The 12107-nt window shown below is 42.4% G+C and overlaps 1 protein-coding gene across 3 annotated transcripts in view; it reads right to left on the bottom strand.

Annotated features, from left to right (window-relative positions):
- Positions 1–12107, bottom strand: part of LOC140541677 (oxysterol-binding protein 2-like) — an 85752-nt gene that overhangs the window by 26099 nt on the left and 47546 nt on the right. For all 3 annotated transcript variants that reach the window (XM_072664413.1, XM_072664414.1, XM_072664415.1), the window contains exon 3: positions 8292–8542. In XM_072664413.1, the coding sequence (XP_072520514.1) occupies positions 8292–8542 (251 nt within the window). The remainder of the gene's footprint in view (positions 1–8291; positions 8543–12107) is intronic.

Below are 12107 nucleotides of genomic sequence, written 5' to 3'. Positions count from 1 at the left end.
TAGTAGAAAGTCTTCCTCCCTAGACAGTAGAGACAGTTACTCCAACAAAAGCAGGATTAACTTTTTTTAATACTCTTGATTTTGAAGGAAACAATGAAAGAGCAGGTGTCCCAATACTTTTGTCCATTTGTGTAGCTTTAGGGGCTCTAGACCTGTAAGGTTGTTCTTTATTTTTTGTACCATTTCAGGAGCTCCAGGTCTCAGTAGTTTCTTTGTATGGATGAAAATGAATTAATAAAATAATAAAAAGACTCATAAATCTGGCCCAGGGGTCGCATGTTCCAATTCCGAACCATGCTGCTTTGCAATCAGCGGTCGGAGTCGGGAGGAGCACAACTGGACATGCTCTCCGTGACGCATCCTTTCCCCCCCAGACACATCCTATACCCTCCTATGCCAATCTTACAGACTGACCATTTAGGCCCCCATTACAGTGAGCAACGACCCAAAGCAGCTGCTTACTAGGACATATTAAATGCTGTATTTTGCAAACGGAGCAACTGAATTTGGTAATCTGTGGCTTCTATTTGATGAAAAAGTAAACAGCAACACTGTCAAGATAAGAACACAGTAATAAAATATATAGATTTCCATTTATTTCAATCATAAATGGGCAAATAATCATGGGGACAATTTCACCCAATGGAACAGTCTGGAGAGATGACGTGTTTGGGGGCCAGGATGTACAGGTGCTGGTCATAAAATTAGAATATCATGAAAAAGTTGATTTATTTTAGTAATTCTATTTAAATATAATATACAAGTTTCACTTATTATTCATTTCACACAGACTGATATATTTCAAGTGTTTAGTTCTTTTAATTCTGATGGTTATAACCGTTAACTAATGAAAACCTAGATAGACCCATGGATAGATAAAAAGACAAAAATATAGACAGACAGACAGATAGATAGATACAAACAGAATGAAATAGATTAGATAGATATATAGTGGATAGATATATAGGTAGACAGATAGATAGACATAAATATAGATAGATAGACAGATAAACAGGTAGATAGATATGCAGATAGATAGATAGATAGATACAAACAGAATGAAATAGATTAGATAGATAGATAGACAGACAGATAGACAGACAGATAGATAGACAGACAGATAGATAGACAGATAGATAGACAGATAGATAGACAGATAGACATATATATAGATAGATAGACAGATAGTTAGACAGGCAGATAGATAGATAGATAGATAGATAGATAGATAGACATATATATATAGATAGATAGACAGATAGTTAGACAGGCAGATAGATAGATAGATAAATAGACATATATATAGACAGACAGACAGACAGATAGACATATATATAGATAGACAGACAGACAGACAGACAGACAAATAGATAGGTAGACAGATAGATAGACAGATAGATAGACAGACAGACAGATAGATAGACATATATATAGATAGATAGATAGATAGATAGATAGATAGACAGATAGATAGACAGACAGATAGATAGATAGATAGATAGACAGACAGACAGATAGATAGACATATATATAGATAGATAGATAGACAGATAGATAGACAGACAGATAGACATATATATAGATAGATAGATAGACATATATATATATAGATAGATAGATAGATAGATAGATAAATAGACATATATATAGACAGACAGACAGATAGACATATATATATAGATAGATAGACAGATAGTTAGACAGGCAGATAGATAGATAGATAGATAGATAGATAGATAGATAAATAGACATATATATAGATAGACAGACAGACAGACAGACAGATAGATAGGTAGACAGATAGATAGACAGATAGATAGACAGACAGACAGATAGATAGATAGACATATATATAGATAGATAGATAGATAGATAGACAGACAGATAGATAGACAGATAGACAGACAGACAGATAGATAGATAGACATATATATAGATAGATAGATAGATAGACAGACAGATAGATAGACAGATAGATAGACAGACAGACAGATAGATAGATAGACATATATATATATATATATATATATATATATAGATAGATAGATAGATAGATAGAAATAGATAGACAGACATATATACCAATCAACCAATAGACACATAGACCCATGAGACTGAAAGACAGATAGATAGACAGGCAGACAGGTAGATGGACAGATAGACATGTAAACCCATTGATGGATAAATAGATTCAAAATAATAGATTCGAACATGCGACCCCTGGGCCAGATTTATAATATTTTTATTATTTTATTAATTCATTTTCCTCCATACAAAAACTGAAACTTGTATATTATATTAATTCATTACACACAGACTGATATATTTCAAATGTTTATTTCTTTCAATTTTGATGGTTATAACTGACAACTAATGAAAACCTCAAATTCAGTATCTCAGAAAATTAGAATATTACTTTAGACCAATACAAAAAAAGAAATCAATTTTTGGAAATGAAATGAAAAGTATGAGCATGTACTGCACTCAATACTTAGTTTGGGCTCCTTTAGCCTGGATCACTGCTGCAATGCGGCGTGGCCTGGAGTCTAGCTTGGCCAAGTTTAAACTAGCTTGATAGCGGATAGCAAGTGCATGACAGCTAATATAGATAATAAAGAACTTGCTAATATGGGATTCATATTATTATATTCACATTTAATAATGAAGATTTCAGTAATGTCAGTAATGATCATTATTATTATTATTATTATTATTAGTAGTAGTAGTAGTAGTAAATATCTGTCGATACATTTTAATCTGGCGTATTAGTATGACACCTGCTTTCCTCAGAGTAGGGCTGGGCGATATGGTAAAAATACTATTTCACAATATTTAAAGACATTTTTCTCAATATTTATCACGATATGTAATCACAGAGTACTAAAAACTACTATTCAGATCCTCTCCCGTACTGAATACAGTGATTTATACTCAACATCAGCTGCTCTTTGTCTAATTAACCCAGTCTAATTACACTGTTAGTAATGAAACCTGCAGCTGATCAGTGTTTATTAAGCACTAACAGTCAGAAAAGCATAGAAAAGCATATTGTGATTATTACAGTAACAACATTCATCACTATATGATCAATGATATATGATCAACTATATGATGTTGGCTACTTTGACGGCAGTATGAAAAATAAAGAGGCGTGTCTGGCTTTACATGCATCGTAGAAGGCATGTGGTAATCCCTTATCCCCCTAGTATCTAGACTCTATAGAGTCACTGGCAGTGCTGGGAGGGGAGGGGGGGGGGCTACGAATAGGTAAGCTAATCGAGTACCAAAGTACCAAATTAGGAAGTTTGTGATCCGTAAAATAACCCCACAAACCTCACTGGTAAAACTTAAATTACAGAACAGGCCTAAATGAAACTAATCCAGTTCTAATAGACCTGTACTGATGATGATTTACTCTCCTTTATGGCAAACCTGTAAATAACGACCTCAGAAGCACAGAAAATGATCACATTAGAGACGATCTAGATTAGAGTTTTAATTAAGACCGATGGAAGAACCGATTGAGAGTCGTTGGCCTTCTTTAAACAGAAACTCTGCAGTATTGATCAGAGCAGAGGAAATAAAAGGGTGTCCGCTAAAGTCTCGGCCCGCATTCCTCACTGCATTGGCGGTGAGAGCCAAACGCCCACAGCGAACAACCCGCTGAGGAATATGCAGCAGGGAAATCGATCCGGCTGGCGGAGGCCTATTGTGAGAGGGACGCTAAGATCCTCGAGGGTCAAACACGATGACATCACGTTCACTGTGCTTCTGAGGTCAGGATTGGTCAGGCCTAATTGATCTCAATACGCCACGCCATGAATATTCATGAGCTCTGTATTTTCACGTCCCTTACAAGTTCCGATATGACCATATCCTGCAGGCAGTTCCCCCCTCCAGGCAGTTGCTAGGCTGTTGCTGTGTGGTCAATAGGAGGACACTGTTTTAGCTGGGTGACTGCTATAGTGTTGCTGTGGTATTCCAGGTGGTTTCTATGGTGTTGCTAAGTGGTTACTAGGTGGCTGCCGTGGTATTCCAGGTGGTTTCTACGGTATTGCTAAGTGCTAGTGTTGCAAGGTGATGGCTACTGAATTTCAGGTGTTTCCTATGGTATCCCAGGTTGTTGTTATGGCATTGCTAAGTGGTTGGCATGGTATCCTAGGTGGTTTCTATGGTGTTGCTAAGTGCTTGCCAGATGAGTGCTATAGTGTTACAAACTCCTTGATATATGGGTACTATAATGTTGCAAGGTGACGGCTACTGAATTTCAGGTGTTAGCTATAGCATCCCAAGGTTGTTGTTATGGCATTGCTAAGTGATTGGCATGGTATCCCAGGTGGTTTCTATGGTGTTGCTAAGTGCTTGCCAGATGAGTGCTATAGTGTTGCAAGGTGACGGTTACTGAATTTCAGGTGTTTGCTATGGTATCCCAGATTGTTGTTATGGCATTGCTAAGTGGTTGGCGTGGTATCCTAGGTGGTTTCTATGGTGTTGCTAAGTGCTTGACAGATGGGTACTATAGTGTTGCAAGGTGACAGTTACTGAATTTCAGGTGTTTGCTATGGTATCCCAGGTTGTTGTTATTGATTGGCATGGTATCTCAGGTGGTTTCTATGGTGTTGCTAAGTGCTTGCCAGATGAGTGCTATAGTGTTACGAACTGCTTGATATATGGGTACTATAGTGTTGCAAGGTGACGGCTATTGAATTTCAGGTGTTGGATGTGGTTTCTCAGATTAAGAGCCAGGCTTTCTTGTCCAACATCAGTGCCAGACCTCATAAATACTGTTTAGACTGAATGGTCCCACAGCTAGACTCCAATACCTAATGGAAAGATCTATGCGAGGCCAATTATGCATTAAATCCCACTGTTTTGGAATGGGACGTCCAACACACTCAAATACTGTAGCTGTGATGGTTAGGTGTCTACATACTTTTGGACATATGGTGTATATTATCTATCTTATTGGTTTTAATCGCTTAAAAAGGACTACAGACTATCAATTATTTACTGTGTTAACTTAAGTAGCACACAGTTCTTAAAGGCTCCATGAGGAACTCAGCTAGCAGTGGCCTGATAAACATCATGGTGCCTCTTTCTGCTACATACCTGGTGGGCGTCTGCAAACCGTAGATAGTTTACTGCAGAGGAAGTCAATTCAGTTGGTGGGAGCTGGAAAAGAACCAAATACCTGGACTGGTTGGACATGCCTGAGGGTACTACCGCAGTGCCTCTAATTTCCTGAGCAGGGGGATCAGACTCTGAGGCAGCAGAGTTTCATGCTTTCCCTCGAGTCGACCAATTAAGACACCTGATTCTACTCATTTGATAATTGGCAAACACTTTTGTGAGCCAAATAAGCGTTACAGCAGAGAAATACGACACTCTATTCAGACGATTTAACAGGCAAACAGCTACACTAAATGGACAAAAGTATTGGGACACCTGCTCATTCATATATCTTTCTCTCTACTGTCCAGAGAAGAAGGCTTTCTACAAGATTTTGGAGCCTTGCTGTGTGCATTGACCTGATTGCGTTCAGTGACAAGACTGTGAGTAAGGTCAGGATGTTGGAACCTTATCCCCAACCACCCAGCTCTCCCCAACAGTATTGGCTGGAGAACTACCATCATTCCAGAGAACACAGTTCTTCCACTGCTCCAGTGGGGGTTTTAAAGGCCTCTAGCCCATGTAGATTCATGTTTATCTGCTCCAGAGAGTCCTATTCTATTGGTTCTAGATAAGGTGTCATCGTCCTATTCTATAGGGACTAGATAAGGTGAAACGCATGATCGATTGGGTTAAAGTCTAGAACCACTTCCAGATGAGTGCTATAGTGTTGCAAGCTGACGGCTACTGAATTTCAGGTGTTTGCTATGGTATCCCAGGTTGTTGTTATGGCATTGCTAAGTGGTTGCCATGGTATCCTAGGTGGTTTCTATGGTGTTGCTAAGTGCTTGCCAGATGAGTGCTATAGTGTTATGAACTGCTTGATATATGGGTACTATAGTGTTGCAAGGTGGGTTGTAAAGTGATTGCTATGGTATTTCAGGTGGTTGCTATGGTGGTGCCTTGTGGTTTCTAGGGAATGGCGCAAGGTGGTTAAAAGATATCCCAAGTATTCCAGGAGGTTGCTATAGTGTTTTGGCTGTTGCCAAGTGGTTACTTCTAGCCCATGTATGTTCATGTTTATCTGCTCCAGAGAGTCCTATTCTATTGGTAAGACAGACAGGATATCTATACAGGATAAGACAAGGTGAAATGCATGCTCAATTGGGTTAAAGTCTGGCGATTGACTTGACCAGCTAGAACCACTTTCACTCTTTTGTCCTGATGGAGTATTTTGTTGTCTTTTGAGTTGAGTTTGAGTTTGAGTTGTTGTCAAGTTCCTAATGCCTGAACGGGATGCAAAATCACCAAAATACACTTTTCTGAGAACGGTCAGGGCGTGGCCTTAATATTCTAATGACTGTACATAACTGACAGCCCTTTATCACTGCCGAACCGAGCTTGTTTTCCATGGCAATGCACACAATCTTGAGACAGAGATGTTACGATTGTTAGCTTTTTACTTTGAACTGTGGTTGTGATTTCACAGATCTTTAGGGTTTACTGCGGTTCTGATATCTAGAACCGAGTTACCAGCCCAAATATAGATGCAAGCTTGAGCTTCGACTAGGTACGGGATGCATTTCTGTCCTGTGGGGGTTGCTGGAGATGCCACTGACTGTTGTTTTTGAGCACTCGCAATGCTTCCTTGGCCGTGGATTTTTTTTCCCCCCTTGGCCAACCTATTTAACAATGTCTGGCTGTTACAACAGTGGGACACCAGTGGTTTCTTTGTATTTCAGGACAAAACAAACTGTTGTTCTATGGCAATGGCCATTCCCCCCCCCCCGTCTCACTTTAGAAATAGCTTGCTTTTCTCCAGTAGAAAACGTTTTGTTCTTCATGTCTTCATTGTCGTCCCAGTTTTCTGACATTTCCAGTTACTTCCCCATCACACAAGGTGCTGGGAGAGTGAACGCTAGCATTCGCCTCCCCACTAACGCAAAATGATTTGATAGCTGAACACGTTTGCAGGAGAACACTAACTACCAGTTCTGTCACATACGCTAAAAGTAAAGGCAGAGGGAGAGGGAGGGCCGTCCTACCCAACAATACCAGAACAACTGTCCTTTTTGGGACTCCCTGCCATGGATGGCTGTGGCATCAGCCAGCGATCACCTGATGAGCCAATGCTTAGAGGGTTGCGCCAATTAGGAGCTGTCATTGTCCACTAACCACTCTTTTAAGAACAACAGCAGTCTTCACAGGGGAAACCAGGGCTCAAGGGAATATCTCAAGAGTAGATATTCAGAACCAAAGGCCGTCCTTCCCAAAAAAGCAGTAAGAAAAAATCTGGTATTGCATTTCAATTCAAAACAGGCTGTAAATGCTAGCTACTTATCGCCAACTAGTGGATTAAGAGTGTAACATATGATTTGCTTAAATAAATTTGAATACATAGATTTTTTGTATAATATTAAACTCACTGAAGCGTTCAGAAAACATTTAATCAAAAACACAAAGCAGAAATATGATAAACGTTTCTTAAAAATCACCAAAATACACTTTTCTGAGAACGGTCAGGACGTGGCCTTAATATTCTAATGACTGTACATAACTGACAGCCCTTTATCACTGCCGAACCGAGCTTGTTTTCCATGGCAATGCACACAATCTTGAGACAGAGATGTTACGATTGTTAGCTTTTTACTTTGAACTGTGGTTGTGATTTCACAGATCTTTAGGGTTTACTGCGGTTCTGATATCTAGAACCGAGTTACCAGCCCAAATATAGATGCAAGCTCGAGCTTCAACTAGGGGAGCAGCTGCCCAGAGCACCTCGTCGTCCCTACCATGGTATGCCAGTAGGGCAGGGTGGTGTTTAGCGGATCTCACCGGCTATAGTGCTGCGCCGGGACCTCCCATCTGTCCCGCAGCGACGGGGGACGCGAGGGACAACGGGGCACCTGAGGCAGCCCAGCTCCCTCAGTTGCGGCTCGAGCTTTAGCCAGCCAGGATTAGCTTTAGCACCCTAGATTGTTTAGACTCAAAGAGAGGCGGAGTCATGTTAGCCTTGTGATTGGTCAAAGGTATGCTGATGTAAATTTGACCCACTTTTAGGACCGCCCAGTCTTTGGGAAGGTGTTCATAAGACATACTGTGTACAATTACACTGGGGGCCCTGAGGAGCCTGTTTTAATTCATTAGAAAGATTTAGCCAAACTGAAAGTGTATCTACTCACGTTGATCATAGCATTGGAGGTGATGCGGAACAGAGTGGCTCTCTCGTTGACGGCCTTGATCTTCTCGCTGCCTTCGAGCGGGACTCGCAGGGTCTCGAGCTCGCTGAGGGAGCGCTGCAGGGCCGCACCGTGTTTCGCTATCAGCTCATTACACGTAGACAGGTCATCCAGCTTACTGGCTAAGGTCTTCAGCGCCCCCTGCAGCTCACTGCGGTCCGAGCGGGACGTGGGCTCCTCCTCGCCTGAGTCATCTTTAAAAACACATGGACGAGAGACACACAAAGACCCCGTTTACACCTGGTCACTTAATGCGTCTTGAGCATCAGGGTTACATCTGGATAAGGCCAAGGCCCGTAAAAACAGCGAGTGTAAACTAACCGGACCCGAGAATCATCCAAACCAGACACAAATCCCATCACTCAAACCACTTCAGGACGTGGTCTGAGACACATCCGTCTCTCCAAGACTCATTACACAACCTAAACTCCACCCAGTACAACCTAAACCCCACCCAGTACAACCAAAACCCCACCCAGTACAACCCAAACCCCATCCAGTACAACCAAAACCCCACCCAGTACAACCCAAACCCCACCCAGTACAACCAAAACCCCAGCAATAATTACTGTTTCATTTGCATATTATGCAATCGGGACACTAGTAAACCAGTAAACTGGTGGTGGTGGTGGTTCTCCATCACTGTGTTCATCATTAGAACATCTCCAAAGTTCTCCTCTCTCATGGAGTCTAGTATTATTTAGAGTTCTCCTCAGATCAACACCTGGTTTGGTGGTAAATCAGGGCTTAATGATGGTAAATCAGGTGAGCTGCTGCTGCTGCTGCTGCTGCTGATGGAGTTGATTGAACACATTCTCCACGCTGTGCTGGCTGGACTGGGGGGCGTCCAGGAGAAACCTGGAGGAACCGAGCTCTGTTCTTCAGACTAGCTCACCGACAAGATCTCACTACTTTCTTTCTTCAGAATGAGAAGCTCTTGTTTCTCCTATTTACTGGATTCATGTTCACCTGCTTTATCTGATCTGATGAGATCTGGAGCTTCTACAGTAAAAACCCTCTCACTGCTGAGAGACATGGGTGTGTGATTAAGGGCCTAAAACTTGTGCCCAGCGCTGTACGTTCAACCTTGTCTGACAGCTACATTTACCACATGGTGGCCATCTGAAACAGCCCGAGTCCAGCCCAACCTCACAGTGCTAAAGCACACAGAGCTATGCCTGCTTTCAAACGTCCCCATGTGCCTGACCCCTTTTGACCGCACAGCCCACAGTTAGCACTAATGAGGCTCAGACGACAGCTTTTCTCTCTCTAATCAAAGGTCCAGTTACCAGGGACCACACATACACACTCTCTCTCTCACACACACACACACACACACACACACACACACACACACAGCTCACAGGCAAATAATCAGACTAAGACATACACAAATGTCTGCAATACACACCAATGCACACATCGTGAACATTACATTTCACACACACACACACACACACACAAACACACACAATAGATGACACCTGAGTGAACCAGTGGGTAACACACATTGTTGATAATGACAGACCTGCTGGGTTTCCGGGTCGGAACAAGCCGCTTCAGTAGCTAACGGCTGTCCAGTTGAACTTAATGAAGCTCTATTTATAGGCAGTTACTGGACGGCAGGGTGGGACGGCAGGGTGGGACGGCAGGGATACGTACCACCACTAAAGGCAAGGCAAGGGACAAAGAACACAGATAGGATGACCTCAAGACTTGTGACTGTAATGCCCTTCTGGGTGGAAGTTCATGCAAATCCTTAAATTAGCTCCAACTAGTTCAGAAGGCAGCTGCTGGACAGCTCGCTACAGCCAGAAAATCTGACCACATTAGTCCGATTCTCTCCTTCCTGCAAATCTCTCAAGTCTCATAAGTGTCTCAACGGTTTGGCCACACAGTATCTTGGGAACTTCTCAAACTCTACAACCCGTCACCTGCACTTCACATTCACTTTAGAAGAAGTAACGCCAGAGGAAGAATCCCCGAAGAATGGTGGAGAATGAGTGTTTGGCGGAGAATGGTGGTGTTTGTTGGAGAATGGTGGGGAATGAGTGTTTGGTGGAGAATGGTGGTGTTTGTTGGAGAATGGTGGGGAATGAGTGGTGGAGAATGAGTGTTTGGTGGAGAATGGTGGTGTTTGGTGGAGAATGGTGGGGAATTATGCTTGTTGGAGAATGGTAGTGTTTGGTGGAGAATGGTGGTGTTTGGTGGAGAATGGTGGTGTTTGGTGGAGAATGGTGGGGAATTATGTTTGTTGGAGAATGGTAGTGTTTGGTGGAGAATGGTGGGGAATTATGTTTGTTGGAGAATGGTGGTGTTTGGTGGAGAATGGTGGGGAATTATGTTTGTTGGAGAATGGTGGTGTTTGGTGGAGAATGGTGGTGTTTGGTGGAGAATGGTGGGGAATAATGTTTGGTATAGAATGATGATGTTTGGTGGAGAATGAATGTTTGGTAGAGAATGTTGGGGAGATGTTTGGTAGAGAATGATGGTGTTAAATGGAGAATGACAGTGTTTTGTGGAAAATGGTGATGTTTGGTGGGGAATTATGTTGCATGGTGAAGAATAATAATGTTTGGTGGAGAATGATGGTGTTTAATGGAGAATGACAGTGTTTGATAAAGAATGATTATGCTTGGCGGAGAACAATTATGTTTGGTGGAGAACGGTGGTGCGTTGAGAAGAATGGTGGGGTTTTGGAAGCACATAGCACAATGTGGTTATGACTTATAGCACACATAAGTTAACACAACTACACACAGCATATTTGTAGGTTTGAGGAACTGCCTTGGAGCAGAGTCAGGGCTTTTAGCTTCTTTTAGACATTGCAGTTGAGGGTTGAGTAACCTGGCTGTCACGCAGGGGGTCACTGCAGGACACACAGACTGTCCAGACTGGGATCTCTTGCAAACTCCAATTGCAGCTTCCTTTGGGACTGAGATTTGGCAACTTGCTTTGAGACACTAGAAAACAGGAGATGGTTTGGCAACCGTCTAGGGGAGTAGCACAAGGGGCAGAGGGTTTGGAACCCCCCTTTGGGGCAGCAGAACAGGCGCAGAGAATTTGGAAACCTTTTTGGGGGGGGGGGGGGGGGGGGGGCACTAGAATGGGGTGCAGGATTTAGCAGTCCTTTGAGACAGCAGAACAGAGCAGAGGATTTGGCAACCTCACTCGAAGAGAGCAGAAGCAGGAGGAGATCGTCCAGTTTCTCTCTCCTCAGCAGAACACACAGGGGCAGTCAGCAGACTCAACACTACATTAACCTCCTCATGACTTAAACGCAGTGTGTGTGTGTGTGTGTGTGTGTGTGTGTGTGTGATGTTTCTGTAAAAGAACGTGACTGCTGTCCGTGTAATTCTGCAGGACCACACACCAACTTTCACACAGTCAGCAGAGACGACATTACTCACTCTGAACAAAAGGAACAGAGAGCGAGAGAGAGAGAGAGAGAGAGAGAGAGAGAGAGAGAGAGATCCTAGCAACACAAACACATTGTGAATGGAGAATTAACATTCTAGAACGGTATGAACTAGAGAGAACATTCTAGAACAGTGTGAATGTGGAGAATTAACATTCTAGAACGGTATGAACTGGAGAGAACATTCTAGAACAGTGTGAATGTGGAGAAAACATTCTAGAACAGTGTGAGTGTGGAGGATTAACATTCTAGAACGGTATGAACTGGAGAGAACATTCTAGAACAGTGTGAATGTGGAGAAAACATTCTAGAACAGTGTGAGTGTGGAGGATTAACATTCT

The sequence above is a fragment of the Salminus brasiliensis genome, chromosome 20 (assembly GCF_030463535.1).
Source record: "Salminus brasiliensis chromosome 20, fSalBra1.hap2, whole genome shotgun sequence".
Classification (NCBI taxonomy): domain Eukaryota; kingdom Metazoa; phylum Chordata; class Actinopteri; order Characiformes; family Bryconidae; genus Salminus; species Salminus brasiliensis.
This window is presented reverse-complemented; position numbering and strand designations above follow the sequence as displayed.